We start from the raw sequence: 24,423 nt of genomic DNA on the forward strand, positions 1-24,423 counted from the left end.
TAATTTACAGATCTGGGTTTTCTTCCCACGCGCCTCCGAGCCGCTTCCGGCGCTCCGTTTCCGCCTCTTCGTCCATTTTCGCACATGGTGCCACACCGGCCGAGCATAGTTAGCCTCACGTTTTCCGTTCCCTCTTTGACAGACATTTGATCTCTTGCCCTGGTAAATGCAAGATACGTTGGCTATGGTAGACGACCCTGAGTACGAGGAGGAGGAGCCCTCCTTCAGCGACCCGGAGGACTTCGAGGACGACATCGAGGATGAGGGTGAGCGGCGGCAGGAAATACGCCGGCTTTCTGGCCTGTTGCTAATTGTTAGCTGAGAGATCAACTGTGTTGGTATCTAAATTTTCAGACACCTGAGTATATCTCATTTTATTTACTGGAACTTAATGGTTATATTTTTACCATAATGTTCAGTCTTGATTGAACTGAAACGTCATTCTCTTTGAGGACCCCCTCCCTTAAACGACCGTTTTAGCCTCACGCAGACCCCACACAGCCCCTCGCTCTGAAGTTGTAGTTGTCTTTAAAAAAACCAAAAAAAACATTATACGTTATATTTGTAAGTCTTAATAAATATTTGATGGCGAATCAAGGCCAAAAATAAAAACTGTAACTTTCGTTTCATATGATGAAACTTTTCGTTTCATCTGGTATTGAAACATCTGGTGACACTTCAGATTGCAACCCAGGGGTTTGTTCTGCATGTAAAATGTGCTCTGACCTATTTTGTTAAAACTGTGAAGTGTTTAGAAACAGCCGCTTACGCAGTACATGAAATATGCAAACTTAATTTGAATCATTATAAACTCGGTTGTTCTCCATCTATTTACACCTGTGACATCTTTGTGTTTGGCTGTAACTGTTATTACAGAAGAAAAGCCTTCAATATCATCAAGCTGTTGAATCATTAAATCTCTTAAATAGAGCTTTAGTAAAAGAGTCTCACTTGGACTTGGGGCAATGGTATCTATGCATTAAGAGTGTGTTTAGTTTAAGTGTGTTTATTGAATGGATACGTAATAAATTATTGTGACTGAAAATAAAATTGGGTAAGAATAATTTTCTTCCATTCATCCATTTTCTTACACCCTTGAACGTTCGGGCAAGAGGCGGAGTTCGCCCTGGACAGGTTGCCAGTCCATTGCAGGAATCATTTTCTTATATATAAAAATGTTTCTATTGTATTTTTGCCACAGATTCAGTGTTTAAGGATTTTCTGGCAGAAACTAAATATGCTGCAGGTCCTTGTGATGATGTAGGGAAGTATAAGATTATTATATTGTAAATCAAGGCTCAAATAATGTTTTCCCAGCATTTACCTGAGTTTCATTTGTGTATGAAAATACATGCTGTTGGTTGATGCATGTCTCGACTAAAATCTAGTCTTGGTGTATTAAAAAAAAGATTTTTATGCTTGACGTATTGACGATTGATCAATGTTAAACAACGAAAACAAATTGCCAGTTGACTTGTGAATCCTTAAAATTTCACCTTAGTTATGAACTTATAAAGTAAACTTAGCTTTATGTGGTTTACTTGATTAAATTTCAATCCAGCCTTTCTTACTATTTAGTCCATGTGTTTAGGTCTTTTTATTCCCAAGTTTTGAGTATGAAAATGAGCTCCCTGCCACCAGAATAGACAATTTAAGATGATTTAAAGAAGTTTTCCATAAAGTAATTAACTGGCTTAAATAAATTATATCTGCCAGCAGGAGGTTGCTCATACTTATTTTGGATTTATTTGCACTCATGATTTCTATGTCATAGTCAGAAGGCCCAAACAGAAATCAGAACTGCAATTCAAAGAAATTGGATTATGAAATCTTCTGAATTGTAATATACTGTCAAACTAAAACAAGAGTTTATCATTTCTTTGATTGCTTCTTTAATAAATGCTCAATGTCCCAGGTAGTAAAATAACATGTGACTGTTGAGTACTCGGAAATGGAAGTATGTTGGTATGAAATGGGAATGAGGAAGCTGGAGGTGAAGATTGATGATGGTCCAAACTGCGACGGATCAAGGTTTAAATTCATACAGCAGAGATGTGACTGATGTCAGTGGAAGGTTAAAAACAAACTTAAGTGAACCTCATACCTCATTGATATATAGCACAAATAAAATTATAAGTACCTTAAAGTGTTGGTTTGACCCACTTAGCTTTTGGGAGTAATATAGTTTTAAACAACATTGTAGATATATTTATTAAAGCTATGCATATTTAAATGGTAGCTGTCAAAAACTCCATAAAGATCTTCATGTTTGTTTTGTGGAATAAATGAAAAGTCAGCAGGATGTGAAGCAGCAGGCTGAAGTAGTGCAGATGTTTTCTGCCTGAACAGATAAGTCACTCCTGCTTCTCTGTCTTTCTCGCTCTCCAATTATTCTTATTCTTATTATGTTGTGTCAATCTGTCAGAACTTCTGGAGGACATCTTACGGGAGAAACCCCAGGAGGCTGACGGGATCGACTCAGTGGTAGTGGTGGACAACGTCCCGCAGGTGGGCCCGGAGCGGCTGGAAAAACTCAAGAATGTCATACACAAAATCTTCTCCAAGTTCGGCAAGATCACAACTGAGTTTTATCCAGAAGCCGACGGCATGACCAAAGGGTAAGACCCTATGAGCTTCCTGCTCTGCTTGATTTGTTGCTTTTTGCGCCAGTTGAAGACATCAAACGCTCTCTTGCTCTTTGTAGATACATCTTTCTGGAGTATGCTGCCCCCACTCAGGCTGTGGAGGCGGTGAAGAATGCAGATGGCTACAAACTGGACAAACAGCATACATTCAGAGTTAACCTCTTCACTGACTTTGACAAGTATGTGACATATCAGAGTGGCAGGTAGACATCTATCATTATAACGTTAATTAAAAGCCCATTCTTTTTTTACTCTTGGTTTCAGGTACATGAACATCAGTGATGAGTGGGAAGCTCCGGAGAAACAGCCCTTTAAGGATTTTGTGAGTTTTACTCAATCATCTCTCGATCTCAGTTTATTTGGAAATGAATTTGGTTACCTCTGGTTTCCTGTTCAGGGTAATATGCGTCACTGGATTGAGGACTCAGACTGCCGTGACCAGTACAGTGTCATCTATGAAGCTGGAGAGAGGACAGCCATCTTCTCAAATGATGCGAAAGATCCCATCTTGGCTGAGGAGCGAGCGGTGAGTTACCTGACAGCTTCATGTAAGGTAGAGCTTATCAGGATATGGAACATGCAGAAGGGTTAACTGTTTGTGTTTGGATGCAGCGCTGGACAGAGACATACGTTCGCTGGTCTCCCAAAGGCACCTACCTGGCAACCTTCCACCAGCGAGGCATTGCATTGTGGGGTGGAGAGAAGTTCAAGCAGATCCAGAGGTTCAGCCATCAGGGCGTATCTCTCATTGACTTCTCACCATGTGAGAGGTAACTATGCAGGTTCAGAAGTCAGACTTGATGCTCGACTTGGCAGCTCATTGTCTTGTTACATTCACATTTGATTGATGATTTCTAAATTCACATCAGGTTTTAACCATCCTATGCCTTTAGAAACATTCTCAACTAACCCGACTCCTTTGACACACTGCAGTCTGTCTTTTCAGCAAACTGTCACTCACTCTGCTTTCACACAGTGAGTGATGGTTTGCTAAAAACATTCTTTTCATCTTTGCAGGCATCTTAAAATTTCCAGTAATTGCCACAGTTTACACTCGAGTAACTTTTTCACCACAGCCTTTTGGTGTTCACATTTGCTCACCTGGACAATGGGAAAGAGTTTAAAATTAGCTGAAGCTTCATACCTTCATCCCACTGTCTACTTTCAATAAGTCATTACAAAAGTTTTTGATCAGTGCTTTCAATCTGTTTGTTAGATATTTTGTGGGTTTTATTTAAAATTGTATTGTAAGAGTTTTAATAATCTTTTTCTTTTTTAAGTAAAAGTTAAGTAGAAATAATCGAACCCTGGGTTTGTATCAGTCACTTTTAAAGGCATGTCTCTTAACATTGTTACCCAGAGTGTTTGCAACCTGAAGCTTTACCCTTAATCTCATCTTAGCTGTGATCAGCACTTGCATTACATTATTAAAATCGTCCAATAATAGTGCAAATAGTACTTAAATGATGAGACTTCTGTAAATTATTGTGAAATAAATGGTAGCTGGTCTTATTTCACCATTCTTTAACCCACTCTAAAGCTTAAACAAAGTTTAAACATTGTTTGTAATTCTCATCAATTATTCTCACTGTGCAACTGTAAGTTAGCTAGGGCTGTGATGATTCCTCGAATGATTCAAGTACCTCGATTATTAAAATTCCTGGGGGGAAGTTAATCTGCCTCAAAGCTTCGGTAAATTATGTTTCGGCCGGGTCATTATTTGTGTTGCTCAGCTCTCTCACTTCCGCCTATGAATTGTTAACGAAAGCTAAGTGTTAGTAGCATAACATCCAGTTTTCAAGTTCGGTCTGGGACAGTGATGCTCCAATCAGGTTTTTTGCTGCTGATTCCGATAACGATCACCCATTAGGGTCGGTCGCTGCCGATCACCAATCATTGCCGATCACATGCACTGGCTGTTAATTTATTGCTGTAGGCATAATTGCTACTATGTGATCTGGTAAAATAAAAAAAAAATATTTGGTAATAAGTTCACCTAACTTTGACATAAAACATGGAAAATATATGCAGGCACAATACAGCAGCTATTCTGTCAAAAGGACAACGGAGAATCCTGCAATAAGTAAAATAGTATTTAACAGTAAGGCTCTCAGTACCATAAATTATGCATGTGTCAAATAAATCTCAACACTTCCTATATCAAATAAAGTCAAGGAAAAAACCCCCCATTCATTTAAAGTCAAATGCATGTTGCATCAAAATAAACAATCCTGAGTTACTGAATCAAAACTTCCTGAGAACTTGGCTAGCTGATTAATGCTGGTTCTGATTGGCTTTTTCTGACTGAGCTGAGTAATTCTGCAGAACACAGGAAGGAGGCAGAGGAGATCGATTATTTTTTTCAGAGATTATCTCTCTTATCTTAGAACAGCGAAAGTTTTAATACTTATGTAAAGACTTAGTTTAAGTTAGATGCTGCAGCTTTAAGCAGACGTTCGGTGTGAGTTCACTGCCGGGTGGAGCTTGAGCGGTGCCACGTGTGTGAAATATTACATCCCAGTAGCGCGTAGCGGCTGTCCAACAGGGGGAGCAGAACCAGCATTTTACACAGCTAGCTCAAAGACTTAAATTATATTTTGGGTTATTTGCTTAGCTTTCTGAGAGTCATGCTCTTCCGGGTGAGTGTTAATAGTTGTGCTTTGCTTTACCTGCTGCCTGGCCGCTCCGGATGTCCTTTTGTCCTGCGGTGAGCCTCGATGTAGCCAAACTCCACCAAGAGCTCATTGTTTAAATGTCATATTAGATTCATTGTGTAGATGCATTTTGACGTGCTTCACTGCTGAGGTCATTTTCCACCACAACATGCAAACGTCCCCATTCACTCTCAGAGCGTTATAGTTCCATTGCTTAGGATTTGTTGCCGTGCGCTTGCGCAGTGTGAGGAAAAGAGATGAGCTGCACAGGCATCAGGGTTGCTGGTTGGTGGCGGCGAAGTGTGCTGCAGGTGTATTTATACAGGTGAGCAGATAGACTGAATACTGTGGGCGGCTGTTCTAGTAGTTTATGTTTAACATAAGTGTAGTTTTATGGACAAACCGCAACATAGATTTCATTTCATCCCGGTCTGCACAAATGGGTGGCGGAGCACATCGTGGCTGTACATAGCTGGTAGATGAGTTTCTGTGTGTGACAAACGGAGTCAAATCCCATTGCTAACATGGACACAAAAACCATAGATGGCTGGACAAGGTGAAAGTACATCTATTAAATTGACTGAAAATGAATACATAAACTAAAAGCTGGAGTATAGACATTTTGTGTCTGTGTGCCCGCCTCTTTATTATTAAATTGAATATAATTACAGATTTTTCTATAACTTTTCTTCAGGTTAACTTAGAAAGGGAGCTACTATTTTGACAGGTTAATTTTTTTAACTACATAAAAGTCATTGTTCAGGAAGCTCAAATATGAAAATTGGACTGATGTTGATGTCCAATAGTAACACTGCTGTTAGATTTACCAATATTTTATTTTCACATTTTTCTTATCCGATTACTCGATTAGAAAAATCGAGAATTCTTAGAATACTCGATTACTAAAATATTCATTTACAACAGCCCTAAAGTTAACAGATTAATAACTTATCAGAAACATCATATTTGTAGTGCACAATCCATTTGGCGGAAATATTCTTGGATTGCAAAATTGAGGAGGATCAACTTGCACAGCATCAGCAGATATCACTTCTATGAACAGCATGTTGAGGCGTCGGAGATTAAGCAAGGGATTCTAGGTAATGAAGGTTTTTAGTAGGATTGTGGAACCACACCTTTAAAGACTCATTTCAGTAAATCTTTGTAGACCTGTGTGTCTGGGTCGAGCAGGTATGTGAGATTCTTCACTGTAAACATGATTACATGAAACATGATTCTTAACCTTTACTTTGTGTGTATTGCTGCCTGTCAGGTACGTAGTGACCTTCAGTCCGTTGATGGATACTAAGGAGGATCCACAGGCCATCATCATCTGGGACATCTTGACAGGACAGAAGAAGAGAGGCTTCCACTGCGAGAGCTCAGCTCACTGGCCCATATTCAAGTCAGAGCAGCACTTATCTGACTGCCATCATTTCAGCAGGAACAGCTGGGCTAACTGTAGATTTCTGCTTTCAGATGGAGCCATGATGGGAAGTTCTTTGCAAGGATGACTACCGACACACTGAGCATCTACGAAACTCCAGTAGGAAATCTCAAAATAAAGGGTTTTATTTTTAAAATATTTTTAGATGTGATCCTAAAGGATGTTTTTTTAAATTGTTTTAGTCAATGGGCTTGTTGGACAAGAAAAGTCTCAAGATCAATGGAATCAAGTAAGCTTTCTCTCTATTTCAACTATTTGGTGCTGGTGCAGTTTTTTGACATGTATTGAGAGTGTGTGTGTTTCTGCAGGGACTTTTCTTGGTCTCCTGGTGACAACATCATTGCATTCTGGGTCCCTGAGGACAAGGACATCCCTGCAAGAGTGACTCTGATGCAGTTGCCTTCCCGGCAGGAGATCCGTGTCCGTAATCTGTTCAACGTCGTGGACTGCAAGCTGCACTGGCAGAGGAATGGTGATTACCTGTGTGTGAAAGTGGACAGGACTCCCAAAGGAACACAGGTACCTAAAAAGGAGGCACCTCCTGTTTTGATTAAAAATAAGCTGAAAAAATCTAAATCTGTCTTCACGTTACAGGGCGTTGTTACCAACTTTGAAATTTTCAGAATGAGGGAGAAACAAGTTCCTGTTGATGTGGTGGAGATGAAAGGTAGGAACAAAGGCACAAACTACGGGGTTGGTAAAACTTCCTTCCAAAAAAATCAATTAACATGGTTTCCTATCTTGGTAAAAACCTCTTATTGTACACTTTGCTTTGTCCAGAGGAATTTGGGCTTTCTGCTGTTGACGAATGATTTTTTTCTGGAGGCATGGCTTCTGTTGAGGTTTTAAATTTTTCTAAAGTTTGCCCGTGATGTATGTAATGTGCCAGTTCAACACTAAGAAGCTTATAGGACATTGCCTGCACTGTAAACAACCATCTTCCACAGTGAAGAGAGAAGAGCTGATCCAAACTAGGTGTCTGTTCATGTTAATTCAATATTTAGAACCATGGCCTACACTAGTGTTTCTCAACTGGGCGGTACCGCCCCCCGGGGGGCATTCAGAGGACGGCAGGGGGCAGTGGCGGAAATTTTTACAAAAGGGGGGCGCTGGAATTCCTTTGGGGGGTTATTTGCTAGAAGGTAAACTTTACACCTTATATGCACCACAAAACCAGTTTAGACTTTGAGCAACTTGGTAAAACTGTATTGTGTAACTTTAAAACATGCTGCAACTGTATCGATGGCAGCTCTCCTTCTCTTCAGTGTTTGTCGCTTCTTGGCGCAGCTCCGCGCTCCTGGTAGCTTCAAAGCGTCAATTCAACATTACACTGGCTGATGACGGTGCTGTGATTCACAGAAATCCCTCCATGGGTGATGCCACCATAGAGAGCGTTCATTTTATAGAGTTAACATCGGTGCTGCAAGTGATCCGGTATGAAACGGGTTAGGGCAGGGGTCCCCAAACTACGGCCCCCCTCCTCATTTGGTCCGGCCCCCTGAACAATACCAGAGAGCATTCAGTGTTTTTTTTTTTCATATATATGTGGATTTTTCTTCAACCACCAGGGGGGCTCTTGAGCAGATATGAAACTTAGTTTCCCTCAATGGAATATATACTAGTCCAGGGCTCACCAACACGGTGCCCGCAGGCACCTGGTCGCGTGCAAGGACCACATGAGTCGCCCGCAGGCCCGTTCTAAAAATAGCACAACTCACTAGTGAGCTGTGTCTAAATTTTTTTTTATTCTGTTGCTATTCTTTTTTTAATCACACTTGCATTTATATAGCTTTAAAAATGACAGTATCTTAAAAATATCCTCATTATACATGACGTTTAGAAAAGTTAGGGTGAACTCTGACTTACTCTAGTTCTAATTCAGTGGTCAGTATTGTGCGCATGACAAAACCAGTGCCAATGGAACGTAGGCTAGCGGACACAGCGAAGATGGGCGCTGAATGCAGTTTCTTTCCCCAAAAATATGGCTGAAAAAAGAAAGAAAACTTATCACTTTAATGAGGAATGGGAGAAGGAGTTCTTTTTTACGGTTGTGAAAGAAACTTGCGTGTGTCTCATTTGTGGGGCGACCGTAGCGACGGCAAAGCGGCACAATATTGAGAGACATTTCACTACGTGTCACAAAAATGACCATGCTAACTACCCACCGGGAAGCGCACTACTTGCAGAAAAAGCCAGTGAGCTAAAGGCAGCTTTGGGTAAGCAACAATCTTTTTTCACGAGGGCGGGAAAAAAGTCACTAAAAGCAACCGAAGCCTCGTTCAGAGCTACACATTTTCTGATCAAGAAGAAGAAGGCATTTTCAGATGGAGCAGTTGTCAAAGAAGCAATGATGATAATAGCTAACACTGTACTTAAAGACGACAAAAATGGAACCGATCTAATCTGTACTCTCTCCGACGTCCAACTGGGGGCATCTACGATGGCTAGACGAGTGTCAGCTATGTCTGGTAACCTGGCCGATCAGCTGGACCGGGATCTGGCAAAGTGCAGGTGGTTTTAGCATCCAGTGCAACGAGTCCGTGGACAGCAGCAGTACAGCGCAGCTGTTGGTCTTCATCTGGATGGTGTTTGAAGATTTCTCCACAAGAGAAGAACTCCTGACACTACTGCCCTTAAAGACAACTACGAGGGGAGTTGACATTTATAACACGCTGAAGGAGTTTTTCGTGCAGAAGAAGGTAGCATTGGAAAAACTGGTGGCGGTGACAACAGATGGGGCTCCTGCTATGATCGGCCGACATACAGGTTTCATCGCTCACTGTAAAGGTGACCCAGACTTCCCAACATTTCTGCATTATCACTGTGTCATTCACCAGCAGGCGTTATGTGCAAAAGTGATCGGCTTTGAGCACGTGATGACTCCCGTTGTAAAAATCATTAACATCCGCTCCAAAGCTAAACAGCACAGGGTTTTCAAGGTGCTATTAGAGGAGTTGTCAGCTGAATATGGTGAACTGCTGCTACACACAGAAATCCGATGGCTCAGCAGAGGACGAGTTTTATTTCGTTTTTTGTCACTTTTGGGTGAAATCAAAGAGTTTCATGCAGTCCAAAGGCAAAGACGTCTCACTGCTAGAAGACACAGAGTGGACCCTTGACCTTGCATTTTTGATGGACATTACTGGGAAACTAAACGTCTTGAACTGCGAGCTGCAAGGCAAAGGTAAAACTGTTGTTGATATAAGTGCTTTAAATGCATTTAAAGCCAAGATGAACATTTTCTCTGTGGATTTACAGAGAAAAAAAGTGCTGCACTTTCCCTCTGTGCAGTTGGTGCTGAAAAACAATGCTTCTGCATCTGAGACATTTGACAAAGTTGCAGAAAAGTACTGTGGAGTCATAAACAGACTTGGGCAAGAGTTTGAGAATAGGTTTTGTGATCTTGATCAGCTTGAGCCATGTGTGTCATTCATTTCCAATCCTTTCATGAATGTGGACACAACATACTTTGCTGAGAAACTAAGTACAACATTCAACTTGGATGCTGGACAGGTGGAGATGGAAATCATAACATTGCAAAATGACCTACACCTCAAAGTTTACCAGACTGCACCAAACTTTTGGTCCCTTGTTGACACAGAGAAGTACAGTGGTGTATGCACAGCGGCTATGAAGGTTGCCAGCCTGTTTGGTTCAACCTATCTCTGTGAATCAGCGTTTTCTGACATGAACTTCATCAAGAACAAACACAGAACATGCCTCACTGATGCACATCTGAAAGATGCACTCACAGTTGCAGTTTCAAGTTACACACCAGATTACAGTGCACTGGTGAACAGCATGCAATGCCAGTCTTCTCACTAATAAAGAAACCAATGCCAGATGTTAGTGGCAACATGGCAGTGTCATGGCAAAGTTTAATTAAAATATTGAGGAATTGTGTTCAATTTAAAAGTGTGTTCATGACATATCAGTTATAATTTTGTTAAAAATGCAGCAGATTTGGTCATGAGTTCAAAATGTGACGAGATTTATTTAAAAATATGTAAGTTGATTTTTCTTTAACATTACATAATTGATAACTTTTTGAAACATGGTGCAACATAGTTCATGATTTGCTAAAAAAAATGTTTGTGAGTGGCTAGTGAAAATTGGACATTTTTCCTATGAAATGTGATGTAAGTGATTATCTAAAAATGTGACAATTACTGAGATTAAAAGAGATAAAGTGCTGAATATTGATATCTGTTTCCCACCTTGTTTTCATTGCTAATTATTGGGAGAAACCATTAACATGATCAGTGTCTTCTCATAGATGAGTATCATTAATCATTATTGATAATGTTTAACTAAAGGCAAACTGAGTAAATTTGTTATTTCAGAAGAGCGTGTCAAACTGGTGCCCTTTGTATGACTCCGTACCCATGAAGTAGCTCTCAGTTTCAAAAAGGTTGGTGACCCCTGTACTAGTCAGTACCAGTCACCGTTTCGCTCACGGTTTTTTTCCATTTGCATTCTGGGTAAAAATCTATCTACAAACGCGAATATGTCGTCGGCAGTAATCCAGCCCCCCCCCCATCCACAGTTTCACAGTTGGAGTTCCATCCATGTTTTAATGCTGCAGAGCTCAGTCGTTTTGCAAATAGATCAAACTTTAAACTGGCATGTTGTTCATTTTTTATCTGGTCATTTTGTGCAAGATTTAGCAACTAGAAAATGGCACAGATCAGCCACTCTGATTAGCTGCTGTTAGGCCTACCGATTTTAACTTGAATGTTCATTGCATTTTTCATAGACACCTGTGAAAATAATTTCTATTTCCATGCCTTTTTTTGTTCTCTGGGAAATTATTTTTGATAAATACAGAAACAAGCATAAAAATCAAAACATCTACAATAGTGATAGTAATATTAATAATAAAATAATAGTCAGTGCAAAGTAGCCTACAAATTCTTTGTTGGGGGCAGTGAGGGACCTGGATGTGGGATAGGGGGCGCTGGCCCGAAAAAGGTTGAGAAACTGATTTAGTTGGTAATGTTGCATGTTCTAAATTACTTGCATAAACATTGACTGAAAGGACTCTTATTTAATGTTGAGGAATTTTTGCCTGCAAGACGAACCTTTAGGGAACAGACATTTTACATTTTGCTTTGCGTTGAAATGTACTGAAGTCTTTAAGTTTGAGTGTTTAGCTAATTGTATTGTTAGAAGCAATTCAAAGACACTTTTTATTAAACTGTGGCAATAGCAACGGTATAGTTCATTTCTATCACCACTATAAGTTTCAGGCTCAGGATTTTTATTTATTTATTTTTTGTGTGTGTTTTGCTTTAAGCCCTGCATCTTTAATCTGCTCATTTTGTCTCATATTTAACCAATAGAAAATGGCTCAATAATTTTTCTACTCTGATTGGCTGCTGTTAGGCCTACCAATTTTAGGTTGAATGTCCATTCATTACATTTTTCGTAGACGCCTGCAAAAATAATTTCTATTCCCATGGCCTTTTTGTTCTCTGGGAAATTATTTTTGATGATAACTCCAGGAATAACCATAAAAATCAAAACATAGGCAATAGCGATAGTAATAATAAAATAATAATCAGTGTATTAGCACCCCCATCAAATTCTCTGATGGGGCGCGGTGAGGGACCTGGATAATGGATAGGGTGGCGCTGGCCCAAAAAAGGTTGAGAAACACTGGCCTACATGGACTGAAAAGCTTCCTTCACTTCCTCCAATTCTAAAACATCATTCTCAATTTCTCCTTGTATTCACTGATTGGCCTGGTAGAAATTCCATTAGACATAATCCAAGTGAAGGGAAGAAAGCTAAACTGTGCTGGAAGTGAGAATTTGCACATGAAGGCAATGGCCAGGCTAGTAAAAGTTTGAAATTTGGTTTAAATGTTTTTCATTTGTGGATAGGTTGGAAATAAAAAAAAAAGCCTTTTCAAAGTATTTGAATTTCTGAATGCTTTTCCTTTTTCAGTGACAGCTGGAGAAGTATCTCATGTCAGTCTACAGTGTAGTCTTTATATTTACACTTTGATATGTGAATCTTCTGTTCTTTGCAGAAAGCATCATTGCATTTGCTTGGGAGCCAAATGGCAGCAAATTTGCTGTTCTCCATGGAGAGTCCCCGAGAATCAACGCCTCCTTCTATCATGTCAAAAACAATGGCAAGATCGAGCTCATAAGTGAGTAAATACAACAGATGCACAGAAGAATGCTGTCTGTTCTAATCTAATGCGTAAAGTTCTTTGTTTTTTTGTTCTGTTTTGTCTGCAGAGATGTTCGACAAGCAGCAGGCAAACAGTATTTTCTGGAGTCCACAGGGACAGTTCATGGTGCTGGCTGGACTCAGGAGGTCAGAGGTCAAAATGTTTTTGTGTGAAACAAACTCAAAGCAGCCGCTGATGAAAAAACAAACATTTTTCTGACACCTCATATGAGAGCTAAGCTCCTGATTCTAAATCTGTTCTGAGGATTGCAGCCCTGCTCCTCCTCAGCACTGCGGAATGCCTCCAGATGTTCTCACCTTCCTGTTGGTGTGTGTGTGTGTGTGTGTGTGTGTGTGTGTGTGTGTGTGTGTGTGTGTGTGTGTGTGTGTTCAGTATGAACGGGGCTCTGGCCTTTGTGGACACCTCTGACTGCACCATGATGAACATCGCAGAGCACTACATGGCCTCCGATGTGGAGTGGGACCCCACCGGTCGATATGTCGTCACCTCCGTCTCATGGTGGAGCCACAAGGTTGGCAACGCCTCCTGCTGGCAGACCAGGGGACATGTCCTCAGGTCTAGTCCTGTTTTCCGCTAATGTCCCCTTCACTCTGGGCTCAGGTGGACAACGCATACTGGTTGTGGACCTTCCAGGGACGTCTGCTTCAGAAGAACAACAAGGATCGCTTCTGTCAGCTGCTGTGGAGGCCCAGACCTCCCACTTTGCTCAGTTCAGATCAGATCAAGGTTTGCTTCCACCTCAACCCTAGATCTTCTTCATGCAGACAACACACACCTGCTAAACCTTAGTCAAGCCTTCTGTGGATTAAAAATGTCCAATTTCTTACAGATGATAAAAAAAGATCTGAAGAAATATTCCAAGATCTTTGAGCAGAAAGATCGTCTGAGCCAGTCCAAGGCGTCAAAGGTTGGATTTTTTTTCATTACTGTTTCTGATGTTTATGCTTATTGCAGGGTTTGTAGTATTAATTTCCTACTTGGAAATACTTGGATCTATAAAATTTGATCCAAGTATTTCCAGATCTGGATATGAGTGGAGAAGCAGCAGTAGTAGTTGCTGTTTAAAAAAATCTAAGTAAGCCTAGCAGATTACATCAAGTCACTGATTTGCAGCATTCACTCCTCCTGGATCAGCAGGGGGCGACAGTGGAGAGGAAAAACTGGCAATCTCTAGCAGATCCAGAAGCGGGCTCAGTACCAGCTGCCAGCTGCCACCACCAACTAAAGAGTTGATGATAGTTGTCGCTTCATCTAGGAAAGAGATGACTAAACAGAGTAGCTTTGAGCCATCTGACTCTCTCGGTGATTCTGATTAAATCTAGTCCTCTATAAGTCTGTCTTTCTCTTGGATCGTTTTTGCAGGTTCCATTTTTAAAACGGCAGCATGTAAAACTGACTTTTCTGATCTCTCCATAATATTATAATGTTATTCCCTCATCAAAAACCTTCCATATATTGTTTTATTCATTCTTTCATGCATGTTTGAGAAATCCTTTCATCTCCGTGGCAACCATTCAGCTTCGCAAAACACCTGGGTGGACCTAGCCTGCCTTCAAGGCGCAACTCCTTCTGGGAGCTGCCGTGTCCAAAAAGGACACTTATTGTTAGTGTTAAAAGAAATTTTACTTCCTGCTTTAAGTCAAATTTTATATATAAAATATCATTTATTGGGCTACAAAATGGCACTATGTACCTGGAAATCAAATAATACTGCCCCTTTAAGAGTTAGTTTTACAATTAAAAATGTCCTTATTTGAGTAGTGCAAACCGTGTTGATGCGTGTAATAATCCTAAAGAAATCAGTCAGGTTTGTATTGCCTTGGATGGTCGATTGTGAAAGTCAAACAAAAGTTTCAAAGTTCTCATAAAGCTGTGTGCGCGTGTGCAGGAGCTGGTGGACAAGCGCAGGGCCATGATGGAGGAGTACCGTCACTACCGGGAGGCAGCTCAGCAGCTCTATCATGAACAGAAGAGCCTCCGCCTTGAGCTCAGAGGGGGTGAGAAATCACTTGTATTTTACTGTACCAACACTCAAGATTTTCAGACCAGTCTTTAAAATATTGCTATGTCTTCAGGTGTGGACACCGATGAGCTGGACAGCAACGTGGACGACTGGGAGGAGGAGACTATTGAGTTTTTTATCAACGAAGAAATCATTCCCCTCGGAGATCTGTAGTCCGCTACGCAGGTTGGTCTTGTTCATTCAGCCCATTATTATACAGGAGTCATCCTGGAACCAATATTCCTGGATTATTTTCCTGGAATATTGGTTTAGAATATGAATACTATATACGTGATCCTAAAGATGCATTTTTCTGGTTGAAAAGCTTCATCACAGGTTTCTTCTTCCATCTTCCAGAAGTGACGAGTTTCCTCATATATGTTATGTTTGGAAAGAAGGGAAAATAAAAATTAGTAAAAATCAATACAACATAAGCTCGTTGTTATGACGCTGCTAGCAACACGCCTGCTGGGCACAGATGTCGTCTGTGCCTGCTGAGATCAGGCACAGACGACATGCGGAGTTGTCTTTTCAAATAAAAACGGTTTTATTTACCTTAACACAAAAACTCAGCTTGTCACACTCAGGTGCCTAACGCTCCTCAGCAGGACAAAGCAGTGCACTGCCTTGCAAAAAGGCATGTTCGAAAAACACACGTAAACCATCGCATTCAGTGACGTATAGGAAATATCAGTACCAAGGATCAAGGCAGGAGATGGACACAAAACCAAGTTCTGAAGGAATGAACAAACTACAATGAAGAATGAATGAACTTATAATAAACAAAACAAATTGGGCGGGGTACTTGTGAACTATAATATACATGAACAGTAAAATAAATGAATAAACTAAATTCGGTGTCTCACAAAATTTTTTTAATTGGTGTAGAATACTGTGATGTACAGTGTCTAAAAGTGGATACAGATATCTTACATGATTTAAATGGTAATTTGTAATGTATAAGATGGTATAGAAAACCCAGATTGTAAAGTGATATATAAATGTGCAAAATATAAGATGTCAAAATAGACCATGCACAGTCCTATGGAAACTATTAAATATTAAAAAAGTGTAAATTTATGTAGAATTGTAGAATAGTATATAAAATGGAAACAAATCAGATAATTGAATAAAACTATTATCTATGAAAGTAACAATAATTCAACTAGTCAAGAAAAATAGTAAAGACAAAGACAATAAAATTGGAATTAAAAAATCTGTATATTGAATTATATATTTACTTTATAACTAGAATGTTAAGGAAGTTAAAATAATGACAAACATCAAATGTTTTCATTTCTAAAAGAAAAACAACTCTTTAAAAATGCTGTCAAAAACAAATTATTTCAATTTAAATTATGTTCATTTCAGATATTCTGACCTGGTTTAGAACACGGATAAATAAATAAATAAATGCTCACTTTCTCTTCAGAAAACTGAAAGGCACAGTTCTGTGGAAAGATCTGTGGTGCTGAAACAATTCAACAGAATATGTGTAAGCTTAAAAAAATCATATTTTAAACATTTGTTGTTTGTTTTATCTATTTTTAGGCACCAAAATGTAGAATAATTTGAGCCTAATCTGGAAATTGGTACAGATGTTGACCTGGAGCTGATCTAGATCTGTACAGTTCAACTTCAATGTTTTGCACCGAAATGTCTAGAATGTTATACTTATCACCGGTCTTATTGGTACCAACAAAAAAAATGATAATGTGGGAAAGAAGCGCAAATATTGAAGGTAATTCCATTATTTTATTTTTCGTAGGCTTAAAAGGTCCTAGCCTGAGCATCATAGAAGCGCAGTAGATAAGCAGACTTGGTATGTTGTGTTTTGCAGTCGATCTGTTTCTGTGTGGAAGGAGTGGAGAGCAGCGGTGCATCTGACTGGAGAAGGACGACGGCCTCACTGTGAATCTCAGGTTCATCTCGAGCCTTGATTTTCAACTCTAGCAACATCATAGCAACACGCCTTGTGGATCAGCAGCCACTTGAGGGAAAAGAGAAGATATTTAAGCAGGATCTTTTTGTCCCTCAGAATCTCTTTACCCCATCGTTTTCTCTGTGGAACTTGACATTTAGTAATACTGCCTATTTTTTCTGGACTCACCAACTTTGAACCTCAACTTATTGGACCTTGTTTCTGCTGGAGTTTCCTCAGAACTGGCCTCGTCATGCTAGTGTGTTACTTGGAGACCACACAGAATGCCATACCAATGCATAGTGAAGGTGTTGAGACTAAACATATAGCCTTGTCGATAAATGTGCTGATGTGGCGTTATAGTGGCCTGTTTCCTCCTCCTTTCAGATTAGGCTTTCACATAGGGAGGGGATGTGCAGCGGGAATAACAATAAACATTCAAACGACAGTACCACTGTGCTCCGTCTCTGGTTCTTTATTATTGATGCAATTCTCAGCTTTCATTTTACTTTTAGCAATTAAAAGCCTCCTCTTCAAAAAACCAGAACTGGAACTTTAAATGAAATCACATATCAAATATGATATAGAAAATTATTCCACTTTTAACCTCTTCCACATTTAGTTTCTATTAATTCTGATTTTGAAAAACTGGAATTTCTGAAATATGCACTCTACATTTATAAAGAATATTTCTAGTTATGTTCACTTTGCTATAACAATGAAAATTAAGGAGACTCAAAAAAAGTCAGCTACTCATACTGTAATCTCAACTTTTAAAAAAGTGATTTAATTGCGCTTGAACACCAAACGTCATAATTCACTAAGCAATCATCAACTTGCTTAGGGGTCATTGTCTTGTTATATGTTCCAATTCTGCTTCAGTTTTATGAATTTTATAAGTCTTATTTCTTTCAAATACCCAGTAGATTCATGTGCACCTAAGCTAAATATCAGATGTTCAAATAGGGCAAACCTCTTGAAATACTGAGTTACTATATTGTAACCATGTGCAGCTAATGTGAAGCAGTGTGAAACTCCTTTGTCCCTCATGCAATGAAGGTCTTCAACTCCTCATTGGAGGTTGGAAGGAGGGTTAACAGGATTACTGGTACAACAGAAACGGAGCGATTATAGGATTGGGCTGTTAATGAATTGAATGACAAAAAACATTAAGTACTTGATGTTTGGGTACAATGTGGTAGATTGGAATTGCAATTTTCCCTAAAGGAAAATCCAAAAGCGATTAATAAAGTAACTATCTATATGGTGTCCCAATTTATTCTCCATCAGAAATTGTTTCTTTGATTTATATTGTATAGAAAAAAAAAATTTTTCTTTAATTCTTGCTTGTTTCTATTGGTAATTCTTCAAAACTGATCAAATTGAAATTCAGTATTATTTCAGAAAAGCACACAAGTTGTGTCCTGTTTTATTCAATTAAGGATATTCTTCCTTGTCTGATTTATTTCGAAGAAGACTTTACAAATTCAGCATTATAAACTGAAGGAAGACATGGGACTATCATCTGATTACAATCGTTACCTCTGAACTTTTTCACATTTTGGGGTTGGGTTACCCACATACAGTGAGTTGCGAAAGTATTCACACCCCTTGAACTTTTCCTATATTGTCACATTATAACCAATTATAAATAGAGTTTAACATACAACATGGTATACAATTGTGAAGTAGAAAGAAAATGATACATGATTGAAAACGTTTTACAAATAAAAAACTGAAAAGTGCGGTGGGCCAAAGTATGCAGGTCCCTGAGTCAACAGTTTGTGGATCCACCTTTTGCTGCAATTCCAGCTTAAAGTCTTTCAGGGTTTGTCTACCACAGCTTTGATCATCTAGTGGCTGAAAATTTTGCTCATTATTCTTCTGCAAAATTCAAATTCAGACATGCATAATTGATCCCAAAGTAAAACATCTCAAGCTCAGTCAGATTAGATGCAGAGCATTTGTAAACAGCAGGTTTCAGATCTTGTTTTAAACCATTCTATTGAGACTTTGGCTCTACCGTATAGTTCTTACAATATCCGTTCTGCCTAACAGGTTCCAATCAAATTCCTAAGTTACGTTGCTGATTGATATTTGTGTAGTATGAAATATTTTGATTTGGATTTTACTTTGTTATATTCACTTTGTGGATATATCACTAAGTGAATATAATACGGTTTTTAAGTGCAATTAAATCACAGTATAAAAGCAGTTTACAGTGGTTATAATAGGAATTAATTGGGACCAAAATAAGACAGAAAGTTATAAGTATACAAAATGCATATCTCGTGTTCTATATACCTTGCAAATAGGGGACAAAGACAAAAAAAATACAATAATGGGGTTCTGGCTGAGTTTCATAGAATTAGCTTTTAATCAGACTGAGATATTGAAAATCAATAAAAGCACTAATCAAATTGAAATTCAATTTGATTGGTAACTTGGTAGCCATTTTGGCTAACCTTTCTTAATGTTGGCTGGAGATTTTCATATGCAGCTGTAATACTTTCCATCTCTGACCTCGGCAGGGAAAGGACAGTGCTCCACTGCTCAATAACAAAGGCAGGTTCCTGAATGAGCTTTTGGTGGGCAAGCTCCTCAAGTAGTAGTTCAATTTTATCAGCTGTTGGTACTCTTTGCCAGTTATGGATATCCATGATTTCCAGAAGTTCTTCTCTGTCAACACTTAAAATCTGAAAGGCAAGATTCAAACACCATTCGATCGTACTCTGTAACATACCTTAAGAAGCTATCGACAAGATAGCTTCTTAAGGTAGCTTAAGAACTGCTTGTTCCAAGTATTACTGGAGCAAGTTTTATAGGCAGGTACTTCTGTTCTTGCCAGCCAAAGGCAATAATTCGGCCAATGCTTTCCCATTGTTGCTGTCCAAAATCATGACGCAAGTAGGGCACCTTAAAGTTATTGCCCATTGTGCACTGTTCATAAAAGTCCTGCCAAAACTCTGAGAGGACATCCCTCAAAACTCCTCCATCATCAACAGCCTTTTCTCGCCTTCCATCAGGGAACACCACTTGAATACATATGTCCTCCTGAGTGACATCTGGATCACAAAAATGTGAAATTAGTTCTTTCAGGATCTGGCCATGGTGAAGAACAAGGATTTTCTTAATCCCTTCTCTCTGAACAATGGGCTCGTTCAAAGAATTGGTAACACTTTATTTGAAGGGGGCTGAATAAGACTGTCATGACACTTTCATAAACATGACATAACACCTGTCATGAACATGAATAAACCTTCATGAATATTTATGACTGTTGTCATAAAGCGTCATTCGATCTTTGTTATGACAACTTGACATTAACCAGGAAATCATTACTGTTTAAACTTTACCTTTAATAACATAAAGTTACCTAATTTTTAAAGTGCAATCAGTAATACTTTTATAACAAATTTATATCAGTAATGATTTGATGACAGGTGTTAATATCTATCTATTTATCTATCTATCTAAAACAGCGTCTTCCTCCTCATGTCTTGATCGTAGTAAGAGTTTAATTTCTCAGGACGTGGTGGAGCAGCAGGTGTTTGGCATAACTGTCAAGTTTTGGACTTGTGGCTACAGGTAATGTCGCTACTTAGCGGGTGGTGAAACTAGCGTAAGTGAGGAGGGGTTAATACGATCATGCATTTTACGTGACGGGTGGCAACCCTAGTCTATACTATAAAAATCTGATTAAGATTAGAGCCCAAATACGTTCTATTTCCAAAACAGAAAGGCTACGTAATGTTAGCCAGCTAACAAATTACTATTGCTAGCCCAGCATATCGACTAACAGCTAGAAAAAAAACAAAACACGTACCTTCGTAGTCAAACTGGTATCAATCAGCAAGGAATTTGTCCAGTTTAGATTATGTTGATGAAGAAAAACTGTTTGCAAATAGTGATATATCTTCAAATCGTATTTGTGGCAGCTTCTTTAGAGTCCAGAAACAGCGTTAACTGCACACACCGGAACTAAAGATACACTGGAACGATTTAGTCCGGCCCGGGGGCTAAATGCATTATCATTATTCATGAAAAAACATTTACTTCGTTTAATTGAAAATCTGCAGTTCCTATACTGTCCACGAGGGGCGCTGTGTTTCATTCAGAGCACACAACATGATGCAACACTGCAGCGGAACTAACAGCAGATGGCAGCACTGAGCTTCAGGTTCTGTAAACAAGTTCGATTCTATGCTTTACCAGCTTTTTATTTTGGCCCTAGTAACCTCATATTTCTCGTGCATGCTAACATACATACATGTTATGTATGCAAGTTTTTCTATATGTATGCATTTTATGCATCAACAAAAGTACTTAATCAAATGTCTGTTTAAAACAGCTGACACTTAAGATTTCAAATGTGTGAAGCCAGATAATTTGTTCAAATTGCTTCCCAGATGTTGAAAATTGATTTTAAATCTTTTCTTAATTTTTGTCTGTTGAATTTTGTGATGCAGGACGGTGTTTTTAAGTTCCAAAAACTGTGAATAAATGTTTTGCAACATTGTACAATCACTGAGATCAGTTCTTATGCATAATGCACTTAAATAAATGCTTAACTGAGTAAAAGTATTGTTGAAATTGCAGATACCTTTCTTAAAAACTGAGATTATTCATAATATATTTTGTAAAAGTGAAATTCGTTTAATATAAAAATCATCAACAAGTCCACTTTTATTGGTTCTATTTAATCTTGCAATGAGTTTACTTGTGTGGCCCCCTGCAGATCAGATTAAGATGTATGCGGCCCCTAAACCAAAATGAGTTTGACACCCCTGCCCTAACCCCATATGCATGCTGGAGGAGAGAGAGGGCGGAGGGATGAATGAAAGGGTTTTAAGGCACTCCCCCTGCTGGCAACCCCATGCGTAGCATCATAAAACAATATGGAACGATACACTTTGAAAATATATACAAATACATGAAAACAGAAATGAAAAATACTTCTACAAATAGATGGGCTGTGATTGATCTTACAGTGTATTACAATAACATGATTGAATATCTATACATTGATATCTTGTATACTTAATATCATGCACAGTGTTGTAATATAATAAAATTTGTAATTTGTTATAAAATATTTTTTTTTAAATTATTAATATTTGTCGGTCTGTTTAATTTGATCAGGTTTTGATCTGGGTTGGGGTTGTTTGGAGAGTTCCATTTTCAATGACAGTCCTATGCTGCCATCTAGTGGAGGGTTAGGAATATAGGATGAAATCCACTTGCACATTAGAGCAAACAAAATAAACAAAAAATTGTAGAGGGGACAATCTTGGTACAGATAATATGTGGAAGGGGCCTCACATACCCTCCAAGTTTGGTCAGTGTGGCTCCTTCCCTTGACACAGCTGCCATTGACCTCCATTCATTTGAAGAATTGCTCACTCAAAACAACTCCAACATAAGTGACCAGACTTGCTTTTCTATGCTCCCTCCAGCCCTCTGCAGGTGCCCACTACGTTTGGTGGTCCGAGATTCATTTTTCTGCATAGTCAGTCTGACTAGGAATGTCCTTTAGAACTGGGTTTTAACCCTAACCTCAGTGACCTCTTACTTCAACTTAGCCAGATTTTATTCCATTTTTATTTGTTTTTGAACTATGTTTTGGAAATAAATCATACTTCACTTTTAAAATTCCATTTCTGAGCCTCTGTTGGATGAAGGATTTGCTGCTCTGAAGACTGGACTTTTGTTTTAAGTGTCTACTCTTTTAACAATGTTTTATTTGATTTGATTAGTCTTCAAACTCAGTTTTTAAAACAGAAATCACAGCTCAGATTCAAATCTCATCACTGAGCTTCTGCTATGTTCCAAAAATCTCTGTAAAAGCCGTTCAGAAATGGCCTTTAAAATGTCTGTCAGCATTTCAGCATTTCCCAGAATGCATTGCATGGTGGGGCTTCATATTCTAGCTTGTAGTTCAACTGTTTTTGCTGCAAACCTTAATAAACCATATACTGTTGTGATCAGAATGAGCTCAGCTATTTAACTGGATGTCTTAGGATGAACTTAGAAACATGTAGAAAATCAGCACCATGACTCAGAATGGGGTGCATTTTGTTGAACTGCTGCCTGCTGATCATAGAGGACACATCCCATGGTAGCAGCTTTGGGTAAGTTAATGTGGTCATGTACCCCTTTTGGCTCACATAATACTGAACATTCTAGAGGTCTTGCGGTGTATGATGGCACTAGAATGACTCTTTACTCATACTGGGGTGATGACTCCCAGCAGGTACTTGGAAGCCAGCAGCTTGGAGTGGTTGGTCCAGGTTCTCTTTCCTTGGGAGGTTGGCTGGGTGGTAACACTTTGCTATTGCTGCTTTTGTTCATTCCTCTTGGTGGCACTGTGGCATGGGGAGCCTTAACAACATGGTGGAGATCTGCTGGTGCACAGTTCATGTTTGCTAGCTTGGCAAAGGTGAGTCAGCAGACCACCAAGCAGGCTCCCGGTACTTGACGCACACCAGACCAGCAGAGAATCTACGGAGAACGCTTCTGCTTCCTGGGCATGCTAGCTCCACCTTGCGGTGTTAACGGATAGCGTGTTTTTGAAACCAGGGGCGCGGTACGTATCAGCCTTCCCAGGTTCCGCCTATAGGAACAGCACGTGGGAAAGGTGACTCTAGGACTCAGGAGTCTTAAATGCAGTCCAGTCTTCTATGAGGAATAGCCTCTCACACAACATGCATACCAACTGGTATTCTTTTAGTCTTACAGCTCCACTCCTAACTGCTAAAGGAATGTTAATTACAGAAAATCTTCAGCTTAAAGGTCTGCTAAACAACCTTAACCTCCTAAGACCTGACCTCTTGTATTATTAAATCCTTTGATTTTTCCAATCATTAGGTCCCAATCAGCCCAAACATAAAAACTGTTTTACATGATGTAGTTGAGAAAATTATGTCCACATTGAGGACACTCAATATAAATTTCAGACAATATTCTCACAATTGATTAATGAAATCCAAAATAGGGTTACAATCTTTCTTTAGTTTCTGTTCACATTAGCATTATTTCTGAGTTCAGAAACAAAATGATACAGTAGTGACTGTTTCAGCAATGTCGCCCATTCAAAGTACTATTAACAGGTATGGGAAGGCATGGGTCGCTAAAAAGTAAAATCCCTCAAAGTAAATTGGATTGCTGCTGTTCTAAACAGTTGATTTAAATTTTTGAATATGACACTTGAAACATTTAATTCAGTCTTAATCTACTCCAAACTATTTTTCCCCATATGGGAGTGGTTCCCAAACTTTCTCCCCCCCCCAGTAGTTTCCAAATATTTTCTGGGCCCCCCTATGGTGGGGACGTTCATTGGGGGAATTTACTTTTTTGGGGGCAAAATGAATGTACGTAGCTGAACATAGACAACATCAGTAGTCTTACAAGCTACTTGTTAAGCTTAAGGTGATGTATTGACATTAGTTAGTAATCTTTTAGCTAACATTACCTGCATCCAACAGCTATACTCAATTCAGTCGGTTAGTTTGGGGGGGAAACTGTGAAAAGTTATTTCTGTTTTGCTGGTTTG

General features: G+C 39.2%; 1 protein-coding gene, 1 non-coding gene and 1 pseudogene across 2 annotated transcripts; 2 read left to right on the top strand and 1 right to left on the bottom strand.

The window, feature by feature from the left end:
• The first annotated feature begins 58 nt into the window (after positions 1–58).
• Positions 59–17,322, top strand: eif3bb (eukaryotic translation initiation factor 3, subunit Bb). Its single transcript, XM_014978817.2, has 19 exons — positions 59–266; positions 2,426–2,618; positions 2,705–2,824; positions 2,910–2,967; positions 3,043–3,171; positions 3,258–3,415; positions 6,573–6,704; positions 6,779–6,845; positions 6,929–6,975; positions 7,055–7,265; positions 7,341–7,413; positions 12,781–12,903; positions 12,995–13,073; positions 13,321–13,459; positions 13,549–13,674; positions 13,778–13,855; positions 14,837–14,945; positions 15,024–15,136; positions 16,791–17,322. Exons 1-18 carry the CDS (start codon positions 167–169, stop codon positions 15,122–15,124), a joined length of 2,043 nt encoding a protein of 680 aa, XP_014834303.1. The 5' UTR covers positions 59–166; the 3' UTR covers positions 15,125–15,136; positions 16,791–17,322.
• On the top strand, positions 13,115–13,195 carry LOC148161034 (small nucleolar RNA SNORD60). Its single transcript, XR_015763943.1, has one exon. It is a non-coding gene; the product is annotated as a small nucleolar RNA SNORD60 (small nucleolar RNA).
• A 1,372-nt stretch (positions 17,323–18,694) lies between the features above and the next one.
• Positions 18,695–22,244, bottom strand: LOC148161035 (uncharacterized; annotated as a pseudogene).
• Between the last annotated feature and the right edge of the window lie 2,179 nt (positions 22,245–24,423).

This window comes from Poecilia mexicana, unplaced genomic scaffold (genome assembly GCF_051168715.1).
Source record: "Poecilia mexicana isolate PSO_F unplaced genomic scaffold, ASM5116871v1 scaffold_1, whole genome shotgun sequence".
Classification (NCBI taxonomy): Eukaryota; Metazoa; Chordata; class Actinopteri; order Cyprinodontiformes; family Poeciliidae; genus Poecilia; species Poecilia mexicana.

What these genes read in the sequence shown, in the direction of transcription:
- eif3bb (XM_014978817.2), top strand. Translation starts at nt 167, where the DNA reads ATGCAAGATACGTTGGCTATGGTAGACGACCCTGAGTACGAGGAGGAG. An exon ending in TGGCAAGATCGAGCTCATAA is followed by an intron (nt 12,904 to 12,994) that starts GTGAGTAAATAC and finishes TTTTGTCTGCAG; the next exon opens with AGATGTTCGACAAGCAGCAG. An exon ending in TCTCATGGTGGAGCCACAAG is followed by an intron (nt 13,460 to 13,548) that starts GTTGGCAACGCC and finishes CTCTGGGCTCAG; the next exon opens with GTGGACAACGCATACTGGTT.